The 27,349-nt window shown below is 52.8% G+C and overlaps 1 protein-coding gene across 1 annotated transcript in view; it reads right to left on the minus strand.

The window, feature by feature from the left end:
- Nucleotides 1-27,349, minus strand: part of LOC115937841 (cadherin-23-like) — a 277,920-nt gene that overhangs the window by 118,149 nt on the left and 132,422 nt on the right. The window contains exon 8 of the mRNA XM_081823095.1: nucleotides 21,615-21,693. Coding sequence (XP_081679221.1) covers nucleotides 21,615-21,693 — 79 coding nt within the window. The remainder of the gene's footprint in view (nucleotides 1-21,614; nucleotides 21,694-27,349) is intronic.

A 27,349-nucleotide genomic window follows, 5' to 3' on the forward strand; every position in this document is an offset into this window, starting at 1 on the left:
CTCTGACCACACTTTTGAAAAAGAGAGCCACAGGTCAGAGTTCAGGTTCCTTCTCCCCCTCGGGATAGGAGGCCAGAGTCCTCTGAATTACAAGGTCTGATCTGGGCTCCAGACCCCTACTCTCTTGGCAGGAGGGCAGTTTCTCTGGGAAGCTTCCAGCACAGCCGAGGGGCTAGGCACCCTCTGGCACCCCCACTCCCAGCTCTGTGAATAGACCCTTCTGGAGGGGGAAGAGGAGCACCGAATCTTGTGGGAGACAGATGGTATCTTTTGGGGGTGTCTGCAAGCTTGAGACTCAGAGCCCAGGGGAAAGAGGAATTCCTTTGTTTGTGGAGGAAGCTCCTGGCACAGTCCCCAACCCCAAGCAGAGCCTCAGAGCCTGAACAGCACCTCCGTCAAAGCCAGAGAGGAGGGCAGTCTTTGCACTTCAGCCCGCCAACCTCTGCCCAGATGTGCAGCCCACTCTTCCTTCCAGCACCAAGCCCCGAGCATTGCCAGCTGTGAGCCCCAGCCTGCAGCTCCCCCGACGGAAGAGGACTTATGGCTTTAATTATGGAGTGCCGGCTAAGAGCCTCAGGAAGGAGCCAGCCCCACCAGGCTCGGTTCCTGTTGACAAGGCGCTGCCAAGTTGGCCAGTCCCGTCCTGCGCGCCGCCACACTGTCCCCCCACTGTCTGGGTGGTGAGCAGGCTCACCCTTCACTTCTGGGGTGCCCGCAGCCTGGCCCCTGCTCTGGAGTGCGGATGAGGCCGGGTGTGCAGGAGGAACGGCTTGAGGCTGGCCTAGGAGAGAGCTTTGTCTTGAGTTGTGGGAGAGACGCAGGAGGGATGAGCTGGGGCAGGGAGAGCGGACCAGGCCAGTGCGGGGCTCTGGACAATGAGGGAGTTCTCTGAAGGACAGGGGTGGCTGCCAGAGAGGCTGGGGGTGGTTAAGAAGAGTTGTGAGTGGCTGGACTGACAAGGGACAGAGCCCGGATGGTTGAGTGGAGGACTCCAGATTCTCTCTCACCTGGTTACCTCAGCGGCCTTCCGGCTGGCTCCCTGCTTCTCTTCTTGCCCCCTCTCCAGCCCATGCTCCATCTTTCTCTGATCTTTTAAAGGCCTGACCAAGGCCTTTCAGATCAAGTAACTCCATTGCAATGTTTCCCCAGGGCAAATGGAATAAAATCCCAATTCCTCATCCTGGTCTGGGCAAGACCCTAAGTGCGCCATCCCAGTCCAGCTCTCTGAATTTCTTGTAGCCAATCCTCTATTCCCCACCACACCCTACCCTCATCCAACCTCTTTCTGGGTTCCTGTTTCTTAGATATACCCAGCTTGTTAATACCTCAGGGCCTTTGCACATGCTATGTCCTCTGTCTGGAACTCTTTTCCCTCATAGCTCTAAGTCACCACCTCCTCCACTGTTGCTCAGGCCTCTCAAATGTCACCATATCAAGGAAGACTTTCCCAACCACCCCAGCCAGGTTGCCCCAGCTCATTCACTCTCCAATCCACCCCCAATCCACCAGTGTTTTATTTTCTTGCAAGTACCTGTCAACTCTCTAAACTTATCTCATGCACTCATCTGTCGATTTCTTTTCTATTTTCCTCACTAAACTGTAAGTTCCATGAGGTCAACAGCTTTATCTGTCTTGTTCATGGTTATATCCCCAGAAGCTGGCACAGGAGAGGTACCTGATAAATATTTATAAGTAATCAACTTAGCTCAAACTCTGTTAAAAGAGCTACCCAAACCGCCCAGCAAGCTAGACGCAGAGCCAATAGACCAGAAGCAAGCAAAGGGGACCATGACCTCCAGGACCATGTTCCCCTTCTTTGCTCTCCCTTTCCCTCTTTGTGTGGTGGGTAAGCTGCCAACCCCCCTCCTCTCCCTACTGTAAAAGCCCCCTTGGGAAGCAGGCTTCAAGGACTCCCACCAGGGGCTTTGAGGAGCCTCCCCCAGTGATGGACTCTGACTCCTGCACCCGAGGCAGCTTCGGGGCAGAGCAGGGGAGTGGGGCTGGGGGAGAGGTAACTGTGGGGGAGGGCTGGGGCAGAGTAGCTGAGAGAGCTGGTCTGGGAAACAGGCCCTTCCCTCACTGCTCTGGGCCTTGCTTTTCCCATTTGTGACTTGGAAGAAGGGCTGGACTGGATGCTACCTGGGTCCCTGTGGCCTGTGGCAGGTGAGCCCCATGACACTGGGCCCCTGGTATTGGGAGTAGGATGGGGATGGGCAAGGGGACAGGAGGTGGTAGCCTGGTGCCTGTTCTGCTCCCCTCCCTGCCCGACCCCAGCACCATCATGGGTTCTCAGCCGGGGTTATCAATCTCCCTGTACCTGGAGAACTCCCCTAAATGAAATTCCTATTGGCGTGGGGCCTGTGATATAACAAGTCACTCGCTTTGCCTGGGAAATGAAAGATGGTAAGGCAGAGTTCCCAGGACAGAGGCGATCTCCATAAATCTGCCGGAATGTTCCGGGGATTACTTTGTGGGATTAATTATCTGTCCTTCAAACAAAGACCTGACCTCAGTGGCCTGAATGTCCCCCACCCGCAGGGGAGGGAGCACTGGGCGGTGCGGAGGCGGGCCTGGGTCGGAGCTGCACAGGCATGCGCTGTAAGCTCCCAGGTCAGCATCCTCTTGTCCTGCAAGACCCTAAGCAGTTCCCTCATGCCCATCATCAAGTCTGCCTAGCTTCCAGCACTTTCTGCAACTTGGCCCTTCCTAACCCCTCTCACAACCGGCCTCCCAGAACGACCCTACTGAGTTATGCTTCTATTGCCCAGACTTGTGGTATGGATGAAAAAGTGATGTGTACAGTGGACAGAATAAAAACCGGATCCGGAGCCAGTTCAGTATCTACCGCTTCACCAACTGTACGACCTTGAGTTTCTTGAGCTCTCTGAGTCTCAGTTTACCCACCTGTGAAAAGGGAACAGTGCGGGAAAGGTCTGTCCGTGATGGCATTGTCATGACAACCCAGCGAGGCTGGTGGTTTCACGGAAAGCACGTGGACTTCAGACTCACATAGACCTGCCACTTCTTGACCTGGCTGACCCTATGTGTTACATAACCTTTCTGACCCCGTTTTCTCATCTGTGAAATGGGGACAGCAGTAGTGCTTATTGCAAGGTGAAGATGCAGCCTCTGTAGAGGGCCCTGCATGACATCCTTGGGGCGCGGGCAGGACTCCACTGGCATCTTAATTACAGCTACGGGACAAGTGGGCTCAGAGAAGCTTTCTGTCTTCTGCTGTCACTCTAGGCCAGCCCCTTCTCCCTGCTGAGCCCACATTGTGTGCAAATCTTCCACTGCAAGCAGAAGGCACCACTCTCGGAGCCAGGAGCCAGGAAAAATCAGTGCTAATCACAGGAGGGCTGCCCAGAGCCGCTCCAAGTTAGCCAAGCCCCAGTTAGCTGTTCTGAATCACAAGGGCCACAGAGGAAAGGCGGCTGGTGTGGTCTTCGGTTCCCTGAAGAAACAGGAAGGGGGGCAAATTTCACAGTAGAAATGTGGGTGTTAGATGGTCCCCTCTGAGCAGAGATGGCTGGGGAGTGATGTGGATCCTGCATATGGGATGAGGTCCTGGATACGGGACATGGATGGCTTGGCACCAACCACCAGCCACGCCACACATGACGTGGGCAATCCCGGGCAGGCCACGCTGGGTGGGCCTCCACGTTCTCAGAGGTAAAGTGGAAAGGCCCTCCCTCCCTTGCAGGGTCCTCCTAAGGATGCATAACTTAGGTGAAGTCTCCTGGCAGCTGCTCAGGCCCACGTGAGTCCCTCAGGAAAGCATGGCTTCTTTCTGGGTTCTCAGGGCAACATGGTTGGGGCCCAAATAGGCCTTAGGTTCAGTGGCTCACATCCGGGGGCCTGATGGACATGTGAATTCTAGAGGATTCCATGATCTCCAGGATGGGGAGGGAGAGAATGAGGCAAAGGAGGCAGAGCCTTGTGAACTCTTGAGCCCAGCAGGTAGTCACAGCCCGGAGGGGACATAGTGCTGGGTATGCGGTAGGAGGTGACAGGTCAGAGAGAAAATTTAAGCTGAGCTGGGCAGAGAGCATGAACATCCAATGAGCAATGGAATGGAGCTGACCAACCTGCTTCCATCAACTGACCAGACCATGCAAGCTGGGTAGTCAGGGGAGGCTTCTGGAGGCAGTGAGTGGGAAGATAAGGTTTAAAGGAGGGGAAGGATGCAGACAGATGGATAACAGAAGGACAAGAAGACTTGGTAGATAAATAGGCTGATGCAGGCTCCTCTCTTCTTTTTTTTTAAGGTTTTATTTTTATTTTTTTGAAAGAGAGAGAGTGCATGCATGAGCAGTGCGGGAAGGGGCAGAGGGAGAGGGAGAGATTGAATCTCAAGCTGGCTCCACGCCTAGTGCAGAGCCTGATGCAGGGATCAATCTCATGACCCTGAGATCATGACCCTAGCCCAAATCAAGAGTCAGATGCTTAACCGACTGAGCCACCCAGGCGCTCCTCCTCTCCACTCTTGACTGTTCTTCTTTCAAGAACATGCAGTGGGAAGCAGTCACTTCTAGATGAGGTCAATGAACTCGGGAATAATAGTAATTTACTGAGCATTTACTATACGCCAGGTATTGTGCTAAGCATTGCTCCCTCTGAAGCAGGTGTTTTCACCTCAATTTACAGAAGTGATCTGTGGCAGTCCCACAGGCTACTGCACTGGGAGCCAGGATTGAACTCAGACTATCTGGTCCAAAGCTGCCACTTCAGCATGCTAATGTTGGAGCCATTTCTCAGGGAACATTCAGGCAGTCATTTCGTCCTGTGGGTAGCACATCCCATCACTCCAGGTTAGGTCAAGTTAGGGACAGTGTCCATACCTCCTAACTCTTCGGCCCTGTCCTTGTAGGATGGCCAGCCTCTAAGGTGGGTGCTCTGAATTCTGCAGAAGCAGGATGAGAAAGAAATAGCAGGGCTTTCCTGGGCACAGAGCAGGTTGGGGTTGAGGTAAAAGGGTGGAGCCAGATCCGTTGGGTCCACCTACACCCCTTTGAGTTCCACCTAGCTTTCTCAACTTCACATTTGATCTCCGAAGTTGGAGCTCAAACTGCCTCAGTCCAATCTTGGCTCCAACGCTGACAAGCTGAGTGGCCTTGGGCAAGTTACTTAACCTCTCTGAGCTCTGTTTCCTCATCCGTGTTGTGGGGACAATGACAGCACCTTCTTCGCTGGGATGGCATGAGGAGCAAATGCGTTAATACATGTAAGCTGCTTAGAACAGCGCCCTGGGTGATGCCTCGATAAATTCTGATCAATGTTATCACTGTTGGGTTTTCCTCTTCGGCCCTCATTCCGCCACCTCCTTCTCCCAAAGAAGTACCAACTCCAGTGTTTTGCTAAAACGTCCCTGCACACACACGTATTCTTGTTAAATACCTCCTGTGGGCTTGTTTTACTTACATATGTGGTATCGTGCTATTCCTTTCTACTTCTTTCACCACTCAATGCTAGGCTTTCAAGATTTATCTCTTTTGCCATCTGTATATCTATTAAGTTGAACCATATGAAATTGCTGACATTCCACCATTTTTGACCTGCAAGAATAGTGATTTCGTGTGATTTAACTTCCAAGTTTGTGGCTTCTAACTGATACAGAATGTTCTCTAGTATAGGGGTTGGCAAACCTTTGCTGTAAAAGGCCATCGTAAATATTTTAGACTTTGCGGGTCAAGAGGCAAAATCGAGGACATGATGTTGGTACCTATTTAACAAGAGAGAAAACAAATTTCCACAAGATTTTTGATGAAATTCAAAACCCAAGAATAATTGAGGACCATTTTTTGTAATACAGGTCTACTCGTGAGAAGAATGGAACTTTGGGGGTAAGATATAGTATTTCACTCGAGTGGAGTTCAAAGATAGGATTTACTACCATCAAATCACTTGCAAAAGGATTCTTTAGAATTCATTCTTAGCTGTGAGATCACACAAAAGCAGGCAGTGGGGGCACCTGGCCCACATGCCCACGCGGAGGGTGTGAGGAGGTTGGTCACTGTAGTTGCCACCTGCAATGCCCTGACCTCAACTCGGCCTCAGCACCTCTACACTGGGGTCCCCTAGTTGGCGGGCTTCCCCATCCTGGTGAATACACTGTGCCTATTTTTCCATTGAATTTCCCAACTTTTCCCTACTGACTTGCAGGGATTCCTTATACAGTCTATAGTCCCTTGTTGGTTTTAATTGTTGCAGAAATCTTCTCTCCATGCGTCATCTGTTGTTAGCTTTATCTATACATTCCAACTGAATTGGGAATCCTTTGATGTAGATCAATCTTTCATCTCCACATGTGCTCTTTGGGTGCTAAGTCCTTCCAAGCACAAGGTCATGAAGATATACCCCCACATTTCCTTTTATGAGCTTTATATTTTACTGTAAACGTTGACGTCTTTAATCCATCTGACGTCCACCTTGGTATATGGTGTATGGTGGGGATCTTGCTTTATTATTCTCCACATAGTGAGCTGGTTTTCCCAACACCGGCTTCTACACAAGTCATCTCTTCCCCATTGATTTGTGGCACCACCTTTACCATATATCAAGTTCCCATGTTTGTATGTGGGTCTAGTTCCAAGAGCTGCATTCTGTCCCATTGGCCTGTCTGTCGTTTAAGACATACTAGATGGATTAGGGTCTGCCCCACTCATGGCCCTGTTGCCCTCTTCTGCGCTGGCTATCTTGGGTGATACACCTCTGGCTGCCAGCTCCCTAAGCCTTGTGGACACTGCTTGTGATGATGAACTGGCCAATCTGATGCCCTCTAGGAAATCTGGAATCAGAAAGCTAGAATACAAAGATGGTTGCCAGCTGAGATGGAAGCCGGAAGGATGATCCGGGGACAGCCATGATAGAGAGGGGGCAGATGGCCATCACGGACGCACTCGGTGAGATCACGAGGGCGCCAGTGGGGTAGAGAGAGATGAGTGAGGCAAATGGCCAGAGCAGGGCAAAGATGCTGTGGTAGGCGGAATTAACAGCCATCAAAGACAGCCAGCTCCTGATCCCTGGAACCTCTGAATGTTACTTTACATGGCGTACGGGATTCAGTGAAGCATCATGGGATGCGCAGATTATCTTCTGGGCTCTACATGTCACCAAAAGGGTCCTTGAAGAGGGAGGCAGAGGGCGATTAGACTACAGAAGAGGAGAAGGCAACATGGTCAGGGGAAAAGAGATTGGGTAATGCAGCCATGGGCCGATGAAGAAAGGCTGAGAGCCACCAGTGGTTGGAGGACGCAAGAAATGGATCCTCCCTGGGTGACCCAGAAGGAACCAGTCCTGCTGACACTTTGATTTTATCCCCATAAGACTGATTTTGGACTTCTGGTCTCCAGAGCCATAAGAGAATACATTTCTGTTGCTATAAGCTGCAGTTTGCTGATGTTTGTTATCATAGCCATGGGAAACTGTAAGAAAGGAGAGTGTGCTCAAGCTTGCTGTTCCAGTTCCTCTTCGCAGAAGGCCCCACTCCCAGGAGTGTCTGCCCTGGATTTCCCACAGGAACCAGCTTCCTAAGTGCTTTCAGATTCTTGGAACCACAGATGCCCTGAAAGGAACACTCCATGCCCCTTCCCTTGACCCTCAAGACCCTTCAAATCATCTTTCCTCTTCTGCAGCCTGGCTAGTCTGCCTGTCGCCTTGTAGACGCTTCATGAATAGTCCCCTCCCTCCAAGCCTTTGCTCTGGTCAGCCCGTCCTGCCCAGGATGCCCTCCTCCCCACCTCCCCCCACCCACTCTTCCATCCCAGGTGCTAGCGCTCCCCCCACTTCCAGGGTGGCTCCCTTATGAGATCCCATCCAACAGAGCGCTCGTGTGTCCTGAGTGCTTGCCCCGTGCCACGTGCTTTTCTGAGCACTTTGCATGTATGGATGGGACTCTCAGAGCCTCCAACATCCCGTCTCTCCATTCTATAGCTGGGGAAGGGGCCAGCTCAGGTCTACTTCCTGTCAGGATGCCCGATCCTCAGCCCTTTGGACGCTACCCTCCCAATTTTTGCCATACCTGCATGTACCTTGTATTATTATTTACTCTTTTCTTTAATCGGACTCAATTTTTTTCTTCAACAACGCATTCTAAAAGAATCCATTTAAGAGTTTCACAAATGGAGAACCAGTTCACTGACCATAAATAGTGATTGTAAAATGGATAAAATGAGCCTACGTGGTTAGAATTTTAGCCACACCAGCTTGCCATCTGATGGCTCCAGCCCACTCTCTTCTCCTTAAATGGGAAGATAAGCCAAAGGGGAGCAAGGTGTTAAAGGTGTGAGCACCCAATTGTACTTTCTCCTGGACAGAACTGACAGAAATAGAAATTCTGAGAGAGAACTGGGAAGGGAATAACTGTTTCACTGTGTGGTTCGATGTGATTTCACACCCTACCCGTGCGCCACTTAAAATCATCTCTCTGGGGATCAGCATGTGGGTGAGGCTGGTGCCCTCACCCCAGCCCTAGCCCCCCAGCGCTCTCTGCCTCCTCGGATCTTCCCGATGGCTTTCTGACAACCAGTGAGTGCTATGTGGATGGATGAGCAACTATTCACAGGCTTCCTCCCCACAAGTCCTCAAGCTTCTCGATGGAATGGTTTTCCATTTCCGATTTCCAATCTAGAGCCTGTTTCCCCAAGACCACAAGTAGGGAGGCTGGTTGGTGACCTTGCTAAGTGCCTGCTGAGTCAGGAACAGGCAACTCTCCCGTCCCTGCAGACTTCTAGAGAACCCACAGCACCCCAGGACCTCAAGTCCTCATCTGCAAAATGCTCCCTTAAGTCTCAACTAAATTGCTCTCCTGGACACCAAAGACTCCCACCATCATTATGAAGAAAAATCAGTCACTGGCTCCTTTAAAATAGGAGTGTGGGACACCGCTGTGAGGTGCCCTTCAGCCTCTGCTAGCACTGATTCAAAAGCGCCTCACTGCTGTGGCCCTTCAGAGCTGGCAGCAGGGGCGGGTGGGAGGGGCAGGGGGCTAGAAAGCAGAGGCAGCCTGAGCCCACCTCACTTCCCCCAACAGAAGCAATGCCTTCTGGGGGGCTGGGATGGAGCACCGAGCGGCAGAAGGAGACTGCGGGAGCAACAAATTCATTCTGTGCTGGAATGTTTGTTCACTTCAATCAATGTCTGAAAGTATCAGCTCTGAAATCTCTGTTTCCAGGATATTGGTCAAATATTTGAATAGGGCAGCTAGTTAACTGACTCAGGCAGAGCACCTGACAGGGAGGCAGAGGGAGAGGCTGTGGGGCGCCGCAAGACAGCTGAGCCCAGAGTTAGGTCTGGCGGTTCCCGAACCTCGGCAGTCCCAACAGGTGCTCAGGATGGGGCAGGGGAGCGTGAGGTCAGGGGTCCTGCAGAAATGTGGGTTCTGAAACCATGTGACTTTGGGCAACTGGACCTCATCTATAAAAGGGGATGACAACACCTCATGGGGTTGGCAGGATTAAAAGAGTTGATGCAGGTGAAGCATCTGGATCGGCTCCTAAGCATTCTGGAAGTGCTAACTACTCTTACTGATGGTGATTGCTCCTTGGTCTGGCATTCACAGGTCCTCAGTGGGAGTCCCATGCTGCAAGAGGGTGTTAGGGCTGGACAGGAAGTCCCTGAAATGTGTGCTCACAACCTGCCCTGGCTGGTGACATTTCCCTTCCTCATGGTCTCCAAATCATCCCTGGAGGGCTGCCCTCTCAGAGAACAAATCCTTTCCTGACCTCCTGAGGTCTTTGTTCTATAGGCTATGCTTTAAGCTTTCTTGATGAATTACTTGTGCAGTTGGGTTCTCCCTGGGGCCTATATGGACATGTCTAGTGAACTGGTGGGTGGGTTTTCAGTGGCTGACCTTCTGGCTAAAAGAAAGGCCCCTTCTCCTCCCTTTCTTGTTTTAAACTGCTTTAAACACAGGTTCTGCCGGAGAGATGGGAGTGGAGAGGGTGGCATGGTGTCCCCAGGGCCCTGTCTGGACCCTACAGAGAGGACTGCAGGCTGGAGCTGGAGGAGCTGTTTATATGGGGTGGGGCAAACAGTGCACAGGGACTCAAGCAGTGGTGCCATGGGGCCCAGGTCCCAAGTGCAGCTGCAGGAGTAGGGAAGAAGCAGCCCCTGTCTCTTCCCATGATCCACTTCGGTTCCGGGGTCATGGAGTGTCCAGGGGATGCTGGGCCATTCCAGTGGCTGTGGAAGGTGCTGAGAGCAGGGGCCCCAGTGAGTTACCCACCTCCAGTGGTGGTGCAGGGGAGGCCCTCAAGGGATCAGGGGCAAAAGACCAGGTGAATCATAGAGCACATGGAACTGCCCATCTCCCCACACCACAGGGGCCCCTGCAACACTTGGGGATTTTCCAGAGAGCCGAAGTGTTAGGTTTTGCAGGCAGGGAAGAGGGGCATGTGCCCGTGACTTTGGTATTTTTAGAGACTCCATTCCCACCTACCTGCCGAGCAACCCTAGTATCTTTCCTTGTCTGTGCTTGCCATCAACCAGATGATAAGTTTTTGGTTAAACCCTGTTAACATTCCCATTTTACAGATGAGGAGACTGAGGCACAAACAAGAGGAGTCACCTGCTCAGGGTCACCTGACACTTGAGCCCTCTCCCTGGGGTGCCCTGCTCATAGCTGGCACACAGCAAACACCGAAGACAGGGATCTGCTGATGGGAACGTAGAGGCAGATGCCGACATTTCTGTTCCCCCCGGGGAGTCATGAATCAGAGCTGTGTGGGGGTGGGGGATGGTGATGGGCTGAGCTCCTGGAACTCCATCTGCTTACTTACCCGGTCTGCGGGGAGCCCCAGGGCGGCCCCCCTCCCACACCCCCACCCCATCCTCTCCTCCTCCCTCCGCCCCTCGGAGCTGAGCCCAGAGAGACGGGACTGCAGCATGGGGTTGTTGAGTGACTTCAGGCTTAATATCTTTGTAACCATATTGCAAAAGGGCATGCCTAAGACAGCGCCTTTCGCTTAATCTTTCTCTTTTATTGCTTTTTCTCTTGTATGATTTAACCTTGTACCAGCTATCAAGCTAGATAAATAAAAACTTTTATTTCAGATTAGCCCCGGCTGGGGGCTGCCTTGAAAGCTGAGCAGTCATCCAGGGAGTCAGATGAAAAAGGGAGCTGGGAATCTGAGCTGCTTAGAGGGGCTCATCTCAGGTTCAAAGCCCCCAAAAGATATTTGAGACCTTTTCTGAGGGGAGGGGCAAATCTCCTCCAGTGCCCACAGCCTGCGGGGGGGGGAAGGGGGGGCGGGGGCTGAGGCCAGCACAGCAACCTTCCCAGTGCAGCACCCCCAACCCCCTCCCCTCCTGGCTGGCCCTCCCCTGCTACCTCTCCTCACCCTGTGCTTCCTCCCCAATGCTCCAAGCAGCCACCCGACACTGCCTTTGTAGACTTCTCAGTGGCACGTGGGCTCCACGGGGGCAGTGACAGTGGCCTCCACTCACCGTTCGTCCCCAGGGTCTAGCATGGAGCCTGGCCCACAGTAGGTACTCAATCAATATTTGGAGTTAAAGGAATGAAGGAAGGAATCCTGGGATTCCAGTCCACACACAGACCAGTGGGTTGACATGAATCACTTCATTTCCCAGGCAGAACAGTAAAGGATGGCAGAATGAATGTGAGTTTTGGAAGCAGGGAGATCTAGATTCAAATCCCATGTCCCCCACTTAGGGGCTGTGTGACCCTAAGCACGTTTCAGGAGCTCTGGGAGTTTAGTTTCCTTGTCTGTGAGATGGCTTTGGTCAGCCACATCCCGGGGCTATGGTGAGGGTCAGAGAGGATGTCTAGCCCAGGCAAACTCTCACACGTGTTCAGCGACAGACATACAAGATGCTGTTCAGAGTAGCAGGGTTTGTAATAGCAGAGACCAGGGCATGCACCCCTCGGCGGGAAAACCGATTGCCTGTGGCATTTTCTCACGATGGACCACTATGCAGTAACAAAAAAGAACAAATGATACCTACACCAAAAAAAAAAAAAAATATGAATGAACCTCAGCTACATAATATTGGGTAGAAAACACAAGTCCCAAGAGACCATGTATAACATGATACTTTTTAAATAAGGTTCAAAGACAATTAAACCCAAACAAGATGTGATCCATAGATATGGGACGAAAGATTTCGTAGAATCAAGGGAATGAAAAAAACACAAGATTCAAAGATGTGGCTATGGGAATGGGGCGGAGCACAGCCAGGCGTGACGTATGGGTGACAGTTTAGCTCCTGGGTTGGTTGGGGGATTCCCGGTGTCCACGGTGTTATTAAAAATGAACAATGGAGCTAAAGAGGGCCAACACAGACTGATGTTGATCATGATCCAAGAATTATGTCTCTATCAGTTCTGTGTGCCTGAGGTGTGTCAAGCTAATGCAGAAAGAGAACACAAAATAGATGGTGGCTAATTTCATAATCCTCTAAAGATCTTGAAGCCCTGGAAATCCAATACAAAGCAGTTACCTGAGAGATGAGGAAAAAGTGGGAAAGAGGCAAATTTGTTGAAAAGACAAATGGTTGTTGACACAGGGAAACCGGACTAGAATCTCCCGGCCAAACAACCCCTGGCCACGAACTAGAATAATCCCCAGCCTTGTGAGCGACCTCCCCAGCCATGACTGGTCCGCCAGACCCCAGCCATGTCTGAAGAGAAGTGGTTCCCTGAGCTGAGCTGCAGTGCACTCCCTCCATAACTATAGGAGATGGGCCCAGCGTGTAGCAGAAGGGGTTCTAATTGGGCCTGAGGGGGAGTTCTTCGGGGGGTGCTCCCATAGTACATGGGACACACAGGAGGCTCTACAGCATCCTGAGCAAGGGACAGAAAGTCCTGCCCATGACGAGGGTGTGGGAAAGAGAAGAAGTGGGAAGGGAGGGTCTCAGTCCGTGTGGCAGTGAAACCTCTCAAAAGTCCGCTGACAGCAAGGGGCAAGCTACTGCCGTTGACAAAGAGCATATAGGGCGTCCTTAAAGGAGGGAGGAAGAACAAAGACTTCTCTGGTTTATCCCAAAGGCGGGGCACAGGAGAACATTGGGAGCAGGGGCAGACTGGCTGGGAGTCGCACACCCTTGAAGAGAGGAGGGAGAAAGATCAGGGGAGAATGTAGGGCAGGCTTTTCTGAGGTTCACCGGGAGAAATGTAGTGTTGGTATGAGAGATCACTGTCATTTAGGTATGGTGGTGGTGGAGGGGAGAACTGTACATAATATGCCAGTGTATTTTTCTTTTTTATATATATATATATATATATATATATACACTTTAAATTTTTCCAAGTATATTTGTATAATTACATAAAAAATCTACCAGAGGCACCGCCCCTGGGTATTTTCAAATGAAGAGAGTCATGGGCTGCAAGTGGAATAATCCTTGGACACATTTGTTCCTGCTCTAGAGAGAATGTCTACCAACTGTCAGTGGCTTCTGGAGGGCTGGGTAAGACTCAGTGGCCTGTCCAGACTAATGGGAAAGTGTGCTGGGATCAATTAATGATGTCTGCCTTGGTATGGGATTGGTAAATTGGGGTATGTGCACTGATGCAGGCCTAAGGTAGCAATCACGGGTATTATGAATATGCCCCTTTCTGCCTAGGCCACCACCAGGATCCCAAAAACCTAGACCCAGAGGTTAGAAGCTTCTTTGTCTCCTCCTTTTTTGTGTACTATTTATTTTCAGTATGTCACCAGAGCCTGCTGCCTTCCTTCTTGTCCATCTCTGCAATGACCACCCCTCCCAGTTGGGGTGATAGCCTATGAGCAGACTACGCTCGTCCTGGTGCTTTCTGCTCCAATCCATCTAGAACTCCCATTAGATGAATCTTTTGATGACCCTCTGTTCACCCCCCTCACCGCCAGCCTTGTTCAAAGTACCCTCTTATTTCACCTTCTAGGTCCTCTACCAGCTGCCCCCTGCCTGTCTTGGATCTGCCCTTCACCTCTCCCTGTGGCCATCTCTTGGCTCCGGCCAGGTGGGTCCCCCTGTGCCCAGCAGATGCTCTGAAGTTTCTGGTGCTTCCGGGCACCCGCTGAGCTACCCCAAGACGGGGGCTGTGGCATGTGATTCCAAAGTCTAAAGCAGGGCTGATTTTCCTGAGTTTTCACTTCTCCGGGTTGGGGAGGAAAATGCCAAGCGGCTTAATCACAAGGGCTTTGACACATTTCAAACGATGGTCTCCTGTGATGGCTGCTCCCCACCAGGCCACAGCCGGGGGCCTGATTCAGTTACTGGCATATGTGTAAGCCCGTGCAAGGCTGACTGTATCTGATTATTCTCTCTCCACACACATACGCACACACTGTGCACACTCACACGTGCACTCACACACATGCAGCCTTCACTTCAAAGTACTCAATGCATTTTCAAAGAATTGCCTCACTCGTTAATATTAAAGTAAAATCCAGTAAAGACTGGCAAATGAGGGCTTTGTCCTTCACTAACACAGCTGGGCAGGTCCCCAGTGTGGCTGGTAGGGAGGCCACTGCCTTTCAAGCTGGGGTGAGGGATTTTGGCCCTGACACTGCTCCCCAATTCCTGATTCTAGGCCAGTGTTTCTCAACCTTCCTGGCATCGCCCCCAATACCAGCCATTTAAGACATGTTTTTTGAACTTCTCCACCCCCGTGAAATTCCAACACCACAGATATATCTGCACGTATATATCTATGCTTTATAAACAGAATAAACACTTTTCACCCCTCATAACAAATGTTGGCCTCCTTGAGGGTGCTCTCACCCCGGCTGACTACACAGGCATTTCCTCACCAGTGCTTCTAAAAGTGTGGTCCCCAGGCCAGCAGCATCAGCATCAGCTGGGCCCCACTCCCAGAGGTTCCAGTTCAGTAGTTTTAGGGTGGGATGCAAAATTTTGAGTTTCTAACAATTCCCATTACTAGATGTTGATGTGGATGCCGCTCTTCCGGAGACCACATTTTGAGAACCACTGTCGTCATGAAACATGGGTGTATTCTGGAGCCCGAGAGACTTGGGTTCAATCCCTGCTCTTCTACTTAGTAGCTGTGACCCTTGGCCAGTCTATGTATGCGCTGAGCCTCGCTTTACTGTGTGCAGGATGGAGTAATAATGTCTCCCTCACAGACTGCTGTGAGCAGTAAATGTGTCCAGCCAGTGCCCAGCACATGGCAGGCACCCAATAAATGGGCCCCCCCCCGGGGGATGCTCCAGAGCTGCAGAAGGCCCAGGCAGGCAAGGCTGCGATGGGGAAAGGGATGTGGGCTGTGACGCATGGGCGGTGGGAGAGATGGAGCCCCTACAGCCTGGAAGGCGGTGTGCAGGCTGAGAGAGAGGCTGTAGCGCACGACGTGGTAGGAAAGGCTAGCATGGGCTGGTGGCCACACCCTCACTCCCCAGGTGGTAAAGGCCCCTTTGGCACCAGAAAGGAGTTCCTTTAGCATCAGTCACAGGAAGGAGAGAGTCAAATAACAGAACTCATCAGTCTAGCATGTGTGGAAAATGAAAATGCTTCCAGAAAGGGTTCAGACAGAGCGCTGGAGGACTCATTAAGTCAGTTTTGTGGGCCCCCGTCCCCGGGCCCCCAAGTCAGTAGTTCTGTGGCGGGGCCTGAGAACTCGCATGCCCAACAGGTATCCAGGTGCTGCTGCTGCTGCTGACCCGGTCTCAGACCCCCGTGCTGGGAACCGGGGCTCCACAGCCTCCTATAGATGCACTCCCTACCTTAGCGGACGGAGAACTGGTGAGAAGTCTGGGTGCCTGCAGGAAGGTGATGGCAGGACAGAATCCTCAGTGCCCTTGGGGCTGACTGAGAAGCCTTCAGCCTCGGCTCCTGGCCACCGGGGGAGCCCGGCTTCTGGCACGCGGGAGTGGCCTCGGCTAGTGATGCGGACTTTGGACAGCATACCACATGCCTGTCTCCACCGCATCCCGATGGCGGCAAGGGAGGTGGGAAATGGCTGGCGTCTGCTGAGGTCCTACCAAGCAGCGACCTGTGGGACACTCGCCAAATGCCACTCACTTTAGAGAGCAGACTCACTTATTTTTATTTTCACAACTCTGTGAGAAAGATACGACTGGCCCCATTAAAGGCTGGGGAAACTGTTCCTTCGAGAGTTTTGGTCACCCACTCAAGGGTACTTAGGAAGACAGGGTTCCCCTCTAGAACACGCAGTGGTCGGGTGTTAAATTAAGCAACGTCCCAGCTCAAAGGGCCTCTAAAGCCATCTCAGGCCGTGGGCCAATCCTATGCCACCTGTCCCAACAGCCACCTCTTGTCACCTTGACCTCCTCACCTTCCTTTGGCTCTGCTGTCTTTGCTCCTCCACTGGGATGTCCAGTTGGGGGACACCACAACAGCCTCCCCTTGGGCTGCTTATTCCTCCCTGCCCTCCCCCCAGCCCACTGGCTCCATTCTGACCACAGTGAGCTTCGTACAACACACCTCAACCATGTCCCTCCCCTGCTGAACTGGCTCCCTACTACTCTCAGGAGCAAGGCCTGGCATCCTCCTGAGCAGGGCATTCCACACCCTGCCTGGCTGGGCCCTGCCTCTCTCAGTGGCCTCCTCTCCCCAAGGTCTCTCTTGCACGCTGCGCTCAGCCATGCTGACTTACTGCAGTTCCATGAACATGTACTTTCTCCTGCTCTGGGATCCTGGTACATGCTGTTCCCTCTGCCTGTAACACCCTAACTCTGGTTCCTGGCTAGTTCCTGCTTATCAGTCAGTGGGTGGCTTAGGTGATCTCTTCTCAGTGAGTCTCCTTATCCCAGTGACGGCTGGGGGTGGTGCCCCCTCCCATGGATTCTTTCTCACTTCCTATTACAGATGTTTTCAAACATACACAGAAGTAGTAAGAACATCTAATGGGCCCCCCATGGAGCCATCACTCCATGTCCACACAGCCCATGCTTTTTAGTCTGCCTTCCCACCTACACTACAGGTTCCTGAGGCCAAGATGATACCTCTGACCCCACACCCTCTCAGGACATTAGTGCAGCTCTTGGCCCAGAGAAGACCCTCCATTCACTGTGGGTGGATGCCAGGAGTCCACATTTGTTGAGCACCTACCATAAAATCAGGCGCTCTTCTATGTGCTTACACGTCTTAGCTCACTGTATGCACATAGCTTCCCTGTGAGGCTCAGGCTACTCTTTCCTCCATTTCATAGGTTGGAAAACTAACAGCTCAAAGGTTACACAGTTGGTCAGTGGTAGAAGCCAGCAAGGTAGTCTAACTCTGGAACAGAGCTGCCCACAGAAATAGAATGTGAGCCACATGTGGTATTTTAAATTTTCTGGTAGCCATATTAAAAAAAAAATAGATGAAATTAATTTTAATAATATGTTGTATTTAACTCAGTGTATCTAAAATATCACTTTAACACGTCATCACATAAGACATTATTAATGAGATACTTTATAATCTGTTTTGCATACTAAGTCTTCAAAATCCTGTGGGTTATCTTACAGACTAGCCACGTGTCAAGGGCTCAGTAGCCACAGGCAACTATGCTGGCCAGCAGAGCTAGTGGTCAGCACCCTGGACAGCGGCCCCAGAGCCCATAGCTCGCAACCACTTCTCTGCTTAAATGGATAAAGGAGGAAATGAATGAATACAAGTCCCCAGGACCCTTGGGCCTGATCTTTCCTTGATAATTAATAAGGCTTAATACTTTATGGCTCTTTAGGGTCTCTCTGGCACTATTTTATCTGCCATAGAGATTATTATCCCTGTACCATGGATGAGGATTACGGGGTAAAGAGGGGCCAAACGCCTTTCTTTGACACATTGCTGCAGGTGGTAGAGCTGGGCCTTGAACCCACAACTTTGGACTCCAAGTTCTGTGCTCCGTGTGGTGTGGGACACAGCTGCCCCTTGAAGGAGGACTGTCTCCATCTGGCAAGGGAGGGTGCCTGTTTAGATCCCAGGCTGGCCTGGCTGTTGGGGATGGGAGTCCCATTTTGTTCAGGCCCTGGAGGAAGTGATGCCCTTGGTGAGGGGCAGGGCAGGCACGGGCTGAGGAAGCAGATGGGACCTGTGCCAGGTCCTCTTTGGGAAAGAACCTTGTCATTCTTCAGTCTCAGTTTGGCCACAAGAGGCTGGGAACAAATTGATGGCAATGGAGCCATAACTTACCTCTGAAGGCCTCTTTGTTCTTGGCAAAACAGAGGGGTCATTAGTAATGGTGAAAGCACTGGTGTGCAGACATAAATCCCCCCAGCTGCAGGGTGATAAACAGCCCGGAGGGGATGGGGGCCTCAAGGAGCCAAGCAGATTAACCGTGTGCCATGGATCACTCATGGGCTCAGACCTGTGTCCACCCACACGCAGACAGAGCCACCCCCTGCCCAAGCTCTGGAGGTGCCCAGAGACTCAGTCACCCACAGTGGCCAACAGGACTCACACCTGGCTCCAGGAACACCTGAGACCCTCATTTTTCTTTCAAATGAAAATGGTTCCCTAGCATCTAGGGTGGGAGCAGGCTCCCATGGGGTACTCAGGGCCAGCTTGGGCCAGTCAGCATGAAGGTGCCCTTGTGGGCATTCCTTCTTTCTGCTTCAAGCCAAACAGACACTGGCTGAGCCTCCTAGGAAAGGGCTGAGACTTCACAGCACTGGAAAGGCAGGTGTGTGAGGCCAGATCCTTGGCAGACAAAGTGCTTTGCAACAGTGTCTACTGGTCAAGAGAAGTAGAGATGAGGCCATATCCTAGTTTTCTGCCTATCTGCTTCCCTGGAGACTTCATCCTCCTGCCTGTCTGCCTGCTCTAGGCTCACACTGAGGCTGGATTACACGGAGACCATGCCAGTCCAGGGCCAGGGAGAAGGGTGGGCAGGAACAGGTGGGTGGGCAGCCAGGTCAGCCAGGTACTCAGGATGCAGAGGGAAGGAAAAGGGAAGGACTGCCCTCAAGCTGCCTAAAAAGAATTTGGGTGGGATTGTGGGTTGCGTGGTGACAAACACCCATGAGAGAGTTAAAGAACCATCAAGGCCACCCTACACACGAGGTCCAAGTGCTATCTTAGCAAGGACGGCAAGTATTTGCCGCTGGTGCTGTGTGCCCTCTCTCTTTCTGCACCCATATCAGACTCTACCAATTGAATACCACATTGAGCCTGTTTGGCTTCAAGCAGCCATTACCAATCAATCACAGTTGGCATGTGAGAGGAAACCCATTTGTCATCCTTCTTAAAAGCCCTCAAAGCACATTTCTGCTGTGGTGGGAAGCCTAAAAAGATATGCTAAGTGCTGCAAGCCTTCTGGAAGTTTCTGCCTCCTGCCCCCCATCTTCACACACATTGCCTACCTGTAGTTTCACATCCTGGGTCTCCCTTCTCAACCTGCTATTCACACTTGGGGACCTGGCCCAGGAGAGTATGTCCCTGGAAATCTCAGAGTAAGCTGCCACAGGCAATCGTCCCCAGCCCAGACACCAAAGGCTCAGCAGCTCTGCCCTCCTACCTCCTGCTGCCAGGGGAGGGGGTGAGGAAGGAGAGCTGGCTAGGGCCATCTTTAAGGGCTGGCGAGGGCCTGGGGTTCTGAGGCTGGTGGCCTGGCACCCAGCAGGAACTTGGAATGGACAAATACCCTGGAGGATGGCCTCTCAGTGTCACACAGGAATTTCCAGTCTGGTCATGACCACAGGCTAGCTCCTGGCTCCTTGCTCCCCACCTTCATCCAGGCTGGGGTATGTCTGAAACCAGCCCACAGGCAATGAGATGAGGAGACAATCCCCCACCCAGCCAGGTGTCCCTTTATGCTGCCACCTTATCCTGGTGCCTCAACTCTATCACTCTTGGGGCTCACTGGTGTTCCCTTAGGTCTCCAGCACAAGCCCCTTGTCCCTTGTCCCTGGGGGGCACTTGGTTTGCTTCCCAAATTGAAAAAATCATGAAGGAAACCAGCACCAGCATGGGTCTCCCTCCTCCTCTGCTCAGCAGGAGAGGGCCCCCTAATTCCCGGGGAACTCTGCCTTCCTGCAGAATGGCTTCCTTCTTTCCTAGGACTAGTTTTCCCACACCCTAGCCTAAGGACCCTCTGCATCTGCAGAGCTGTGAGAAAGGACTATTCTGGGGTCCCACCCTGGTTTCACAGAATGAGAATCTCTGTGGTTGCCAAGGACTCTGCATTTTTGGTAGGAGCTCCAGGTGATTCTTGGGCATACTGGAATTTGAAAACCCATGACCCTAGAATCACATTCCTTCCCTCCTCCCTTCCTTCATTCCACAAGTACACATTGGGGTTTACTTTGCTGAGTCCTGTGCTGGGCACCAGAATGAGGAGGAAATGGGGTTGGGGAGGAGAGGCCTGAACACTTGCTGCTGCTGCTGACCACATGAGCTGGTCTGGCATTTGCTTTGGGGCCTGGGGTACCCTGGGCTTAAAGACACGATAGTAGTCATGCCGGCAGCTGCAGGTCCCAGGCAGCCCACAATACTCCTGATTTCCTGCATCCCTAAGGAGGGGGAGGGTCTTCCTCCCACCAGCTAACTCCCAGCTTCCCAAGGTTATTATTAGCTGCCAGCAATAATGTTATTATAACAACAGTAAGTAACACGTATAAAGGAACTTACATCCATGAATTAGGTTCTCTACATATATTAAGTCTTCTGATCCTCAATCACCCAAGATAGTAAGCATTTCTTATTGTTCTATACCTCTATACTGAGGTATAGAGACCCACCTGAGGCAATATGCTCACAAGACTCCATCGTCTATGTTCTTGATCATTATACCTTGGTGTCTTTTGAGCTTTAGGGGAAAAAATGTCCCCCAAATGTCAATCCCTGTCGTGGGGCTGTGGTCGGGAGAGGGGTAGACACAAGCCTGGTGGCTTGCCATCCTCCTGGCCATCAGTCTGGCCTACCCAGATGCACGAGGCTGACACTTCACTGACTAGGGGGCAGGGCGGGAGGCCACCTGTGGGGGGGTGGGTAGGAGCATGGGGACAGAGCCAGTCTGTGGGTGAGTGAGCAGTCCTCATGGGCCTCTCACCGACTCCCTCTCTCCAAAGCCACCCAGCCCTGGGACAGCCAAATGGAGCTACTTGGTCCATCTTTAGGTAGGGATGTGGGGTCAGGGATCCCATCAGCCAGAACCTTCTCTGCAGCCAGGCACTATTCTGCCTAACCAAGAGATGGGGCGGGGGAGGAGGGGGCTCTGTGCATCCCCTGCAGCACTCCTGATAAGACAAGAACTCCTAATGGTCAGAAATGTGAAAAGAGCATGAAATCAGGTGAAACTGCAGGTCTATTCATCCTAACATGATGCACAAACTGCCACCTTTTCATCAAGTCAGAAAAGCAAAACAAACACCCACAGCACTGAAGGAGGTAGATGGGAGTCCCCAGTGACCCAGGCTCAGAAACCCAAGGTGCTCAGATGCCTCGGACCTTGGACAGTGCCGCATGCTCCCGTTCCCCAACACCACCCAAGCAGCCCCCAACATCTGAGCCTCAGTCCCCAGCTCCTCTCCTCCTCCCCAGCACCTCCCTCCTTCATCCACTTCATCCCCTTCCGAGGCCTTCTGCCCAGGGTTGTCCTCGGGGCTGCTCCCCTCATACCACTGTCCACACCCCCAGACCTCTGCTCAGCCCTGCAGAGCCTGACACTCCTGCAGTGGGCATGGGGGGCCAGGGCGCCGAGCCCTTACCTGAGACGATGGTGTAGCCAATCCCCCGGGGACGTCCTTTATCCTGGTCGATGGCGGTGATAACGCGCACCGTTGTGCCCTGGGTAGGAGAGAGGAGGGACCTGATTTGGCTGCCCAGCCCCTGGGGGGCCATCTTTCTTTATGGCTCTCTTGGCACCTGCAGCTTCCCTCCCCAGGTAGTGGAGTCCCTGCCACCAGGCCAGCTTAGGAAGTAGCTACTGAGGGCTAGGGTCTCAGCTGTCCCCATCAACCCAGGGACATAACACTGAGGCCTCGGCAAATAGCTCGGAGTCCCTTGGAGAAGCCCGATCTTGCTGATGCTCTCATTCCCCCTTCCCCTCCCCATCTCCCCTCATCTGGTGTAACCACCCAGGAAAGAGGAAAAACAAGCTGGGGGACAAGAGATCTGGTCTCTATTTCAACCACCCGTCAAATTGCTGTGTGACCTCAGGAAGGTTGCTGTACCTTTCTGATCTCAGTGTGCCCTACCTTAATATGAATAACAACAAAAACCCTGGGACCCTGCTCTCACTAGGACTTGAGTAAAGGAGAACATTATGGATCAATCACTCTACTAATGAATGTATCATAAATCCTGAAAGTGAGTATGCCCAGGGATGACCCCCGAGGCCACCATGGCCCTGTGAACCATGCCCTATCCAGCACAGCAACAGCAGCTCCTGCCTCAGGTGACTCTGTCCCACATCCTATTCCTTCTCCCTGCAGCACTGGGGGAGAAGGGGCCAGGATCTGGGACTACCAGGATGGGGATTCAGGGGTCCCTGCTCTTAGGGCACACACACAGCCTGTGGGGAGGGGTCAAGGACAGATTCACAGACACTGCTATACACATCTAAGAGTGCTCAGATGCAGAAATGTACCCCGAAGTGTAGAAGTCCACCTGGAGGACCTGGCAAGGGGTTATATAGACAGCAACATTGAGGATGGGTCATGAAGAAGGAGTGGGAGTTTGCCAGGGAGAGAAGCTGATACAGAAGGCAAAAGATAGAGCACAGGCAGGGACTTGGGGGCACGAGACTCTCCAGGAAGGGACCCTGGCATGAAAGGGCACATTCAAATATCAGCTGACGGACTGGTGGTTGATTGAATAAATGGATGCACAGAAGAGGATTCTGACATCACCACTGCCGCCGCCACACCTGCTGAGTCGCTCCTTGCCCACGGTGACCTTCACCTTACTCTCCAGCCCTATCACACCATTGTCTGGCCAGCCAAGCCTGTCCACCTGCCTGCCTGAGGTTCTGGCTTGGGCTGCAGTTTCCCCTGGTTGATAACCAGCGGGACAGCCCGGTCCCCATCCCCTAGGGAAATATCAACCCTGGCATTTACGTGTCTAATGACGATCTCTTGTGGCCTCGAGAGGCTGCCTCTCACCCATTTGCTGTCCATCAGCTAGAGGGTGAAGTCTGCTGGCTGTACCCTCCACCCCTACCTGAGCACCTCCTCCTATGGAGATAGTCTTGTTCTCTGACCTATAGGCCCTCTGATCAGTAGGGTGGGGCCCTGGGGGCAAGACACACAGGGGCACCCCCACCTCACCCTCCCAGAGCAGGGCTGTCCCCGTGCGGCTGTCACTCCATCCTCTCCCAGGCCCAGGAACACCTCTAGCTTGGGCTGAGGGAAGGTGAGAATGTTCCAGGAGAAATGGTTCCCGCAGAAACATGGACACAGCCCTGAGGCCAGGGCCACGCAGAAAGCAGGTCTGGCTCCCTCCTTGGGGCCCCTTCCCCCAGGGAGACAGGAGCTCGGGCTACATCCCTTGGGAGAATAGACTGTTACAAAATCAGAGAAAGACACCATTAAATGAGCCTCTCCCCAAGCGGGTTCTGAGGACCTGAACTGTGACCAGCTTCGAGGGCCCTGTTCTTTCCCGAGCACCCCCTCTGTGCCCGGTGCTGCTGCAAATGCCTTCTATGTGCTAACTCATTCCACCCTCACACCTACCCCAGAAGCCCCGTCTTCTAGATGAGGAAACTGAGGAATTCGAGTTAAGTGGCCTTGCCAAAGTCCCACTGCAAGGAAGGAATGGTGAAGCCAGGGTTCAAAGTCAGGTACTTTGGTTCCAAAATGCTCTTGCCCACCAAGCGATGCCGCTCCCTCCCAGGTTCTGTTATAATAACGGTAACTGTCATTTACGAATGTCCTTGCTATGTGGCAGGCACTAATCTAAGCACTTCACAAGCATGAGCTCATGTGAAATTTGGGACAACTTACATATCCCACCATTCCCTTGGGCTTCGGTGTAGTAATGGCTCCTCAAAGTAGTGAAGTAATTTAAAACAAAACAAAACAAGACCACAGCAACCCTGTTAACCTTTGTTCTCCTGGGCTTTCTGATCTGATGACAGACTCTTCCCCTGTAATATCTGCTAACGGCCCCAGACCCAGGCATCTGTGGAGGGTCACTGCAGGGTCTGCTCTAACAGCTTCCCCCAATGTCACCCCACAGAGGGCTCTTTTTTGGGAGGGTCTACCCCTCCAGGAGCCACTCCTCACATAGGAGAAGCCTGGGTTTGCCCCCAGGATAAGGTCCCCACAGTGTGGGACTCTGGTGTGAGGCTCAGGTGCCAGGACATGGGGACAACTCCCTCTTTTAGAGCCCCATCTGGCCTGGTCCCGGAAAGTGTCTCAGTTTGAGGGTCCCCAGTCAGTCCCTGGTCTGCTGAGGGCAGGGACAAGCCTGCCAGTGTAACTGGGTCCAGAGCCTCCAGAGCACCTTTCCAGAAAGTCACTAAACAGCAAACCTCCAGGAGCAGCTGCATGGCCCCAGGCATACAACCCAGGAGTGGCTGTGCTGAGCTGGGCCTATAGACAAGGACAACTACAAGGACAAGTACACCCCAGGAGGTCTGGAAGGAGGGGGCAGCGGTGGCCTATGCAAAGATGGGACCTGGTGGCCAAAGCACCCTCAGGTCTCAGAGCCTTGCGAGCATCTCGCCATGGGCACCCCCACCGTGGGCTACCTGGAGGCTCGTGGGCAGGTGGGGCTCAGAGGGGGCCATTAGGGCAATCGAGGACGGAAGGACAGGGAGGCTGGCTCTCCCCAGGAAGAGCCACCCTGAGCTTCTGGGAAGTGAGAGCCAACAGGCTCCTGACAAAGTTTGGGGTTTCATCTCTTTTTGGGTAAATAAATCCATTTTTAATAAAACCCTGAGCTTTTAATACAAGTGCAGCCACAAAGACTGGAAATGTTATAAGAAGGAATTAACGGGGAGGAATGGGGGCTCTTGGGATCCCACAGCTCTTGTTTCAGGGTCTTAGTAATTATATTTTCAATATACTGAAACTTATTTCCAAAGATGAGGGAATGGAGAAGCAGGCCCAGAGCCAGGCCCCTTACTGGCTGGCTTTCCAGATCGGGGTGGGGGTGGGGGTACGCACCAGCATGTGGCTGGGAGAGCAGGTGGGCAGGCCCAGGAGGCTCAGAGAAGGGTCTACCCTGCCACGGGGCTCCTCCCGTCACAGGAACCCACATTGTAAGGAAATGAGGCACCCCCCCCCCCCGCAAGAGGCTAAAGGTGCACAGGCCTCCAGGGTCCCAGCTCCTTGTGGTGGGAAGAGCAGTATGGTGAGGGGGTTAGGGGTTTCTGTCTAGGCTCAAATCCTTTGAGTGAGTTACTTGATCTCTCACTAGCTTGTTTTCCCCATCTATAAAATGGGTATAACAGCCCCCACTCCTCAGCAACTGATAGGTGTACAGTGCTTAGAACCACACCCAGTACACAGCAAATGCTATAAAAGTGACTGTCGGGGCGCCTGGGTGGCTCAGTCGTTAAGCATCTGCCTTCGGCTCAGGTCATGATCCCAGGGTCCTGGGATCGAGTCCCACATTGGGCTCCCTGCTCTACAGGAAGCCTGCTTCTCCCTCTCCCACTCCCCCTGCTTGTGTCCCTGCTCTCGCTATGTCTCTCTCTGACAAAAAAATAAATAATAAAATCTTAAAAAAAAAAAAAGTGACTGTCACCGCTCAAGCATCTGATGAAAGCTCAGGTGCCTCTTCCGAGACAATGCATGCCGATGCTGTGCCCCATAGTTTCAGCACGTTTGGACTCCCTAGCACCCCAGATTCATAATCCGTACCCTGGAGCGAAGGCGTCTTCTGGGTGTTAGAGAGCGAAAACAGCTAACAGCCCAGGAAGGGCTAGCACTCGGTAAGTACCTACTCTGTACCAAGCACTGTGCTGGGCACCCAACATAAGGTCCTCTCAAGTTTTCCTCACAAGTCCCAACAAGGGGGAGTGCGGGAGGAAACAGGCTCAGAAGCTTCCAGCACTGGCTTCAAGTCACAAGGTGTGGTGAGTGGGTGGGGCAAGGGTGACTGGGGAATGGAGGCCTGTGCTGGGGTGGGTCTGGGGGACTCCACTGCTCTGTGGCAGAGGGGACAGGCCCAGGGCTTGGCGCCCAGTAAGGTGTGCCGAAGACAGGGGTGGGCGAGGGGTGCGAGGCAGCCCCGGCCTCTGAAGTTTGGGTACTGGTGAGGAAGTCCAGGCAGATTTGAGAGGAGCTGAGACTCCTCTAGAAGGAGACTCCTCTAGAAGGAGTCTCCCCTTCTGTGGCCTGCCTTTCCCAGAGGATCCTGCCAGGACAGGAGCTAGAGCGGGAAGCCACGGGGTGGTAGGGGCCCCAGGGGTCCCGGCCCATCTCTCTCTCCTGGGATCGCCTTCCCCATTTCCATGACAGGATTAAGGACTGAAAAGGTGGACGGCAGTCTGCTCCGGGAGTGGGAGGTGCCTGTGGGGGGGTGGGAGTGGGGGCTGGAGGGGACTTCCGACAAGAGCTGCCACAGCAGATTCTGAGGCAGAAAATCCTATTTCTCAGGCCTTAATTCCAGTCAATTCCAGTCAAAGGGCTGATAGGCATCAGCTGGCAGTAATTTGTGCAGTTTATCTGCTCTTTTCACCTTCTATCGGTCCTTCACTGACGGGCAGGCCGACATGCCGCTGCTCGAGTGAGGAAATTAAAAGTTGATGCAATAATCCCAAATAAGAAGGATTTTATTAGGTAATATATACACTTTAGATGAGGCATGCTGGCCCGATACACTGATAGAGAGAGGCATACATGCTGGGAGCCGCAGATAAAGAGGAAGAGCGAGCAGAGTGGGCAAGGGTCCGACCGGAGGCCCCGGGCCGGCAGCGGCCAGGCTGGGAGCGGGGACGCCTGGGTCCTCGGGGCGAGGAAGCTGAACAGGCCACAGTGCTCCTCGGCCCTGGCCGGCCTGGGAAGTACGGAGTTAAGTCAGGGTTCCACACTGTAAAGCGACATGCAGGGCCTGGATCAAGGCATGGAAACCGATTAGAAGCCTGGAAAAATCAGGCTTGGAGCATAAGGGAATTGGCCTGCAGCAGAAAGAGCTGTGCTAGAGACATGGAAATGGGAGCACTCCTTTCAAGTGCGGGGGCAGGGAGGAAAGGCAGAGCTGTGTGCACGTGAGATAATTCTGTGGGCGCCCTGGGGGGAGTCCGACACCTCCCAGTTACTTCCTTGTCTGGCTCCTCCGAGCCCAGCCGTGACCCAAGTGGTGGGGCTCAGACCTGCCCCCTGGGAGCTCTCGAGGCGTTGGCTTTAGCAGTCTCACAGCGCCCAAGGGACAACCGACTCATAAGCACTGCGAGTGAATGCCTTGCCGGGGACTCTACACGAGCATGAGCATGCGCTCTGCCCTCCTTAAAACCCTCAGGGTAATGGAGGTCCTGCTGCAGACAGTACCAGTC

The sequence above is a fragment of the Leptonychotes weddellii genome, chromosome 6 (assembly GCF_054177405.1).
Source record: "Leptonychotes weddellii isolate Sample4059 chromosome 6, ASM5417740v2, whole genome shotgun sequence".
Lineage (NCBI taxonomy): Eukaryota > Metazoa > Chordata > Mammalia > Carnivora > Phocidae > Leptonychotes > Leptonychotes weddellii.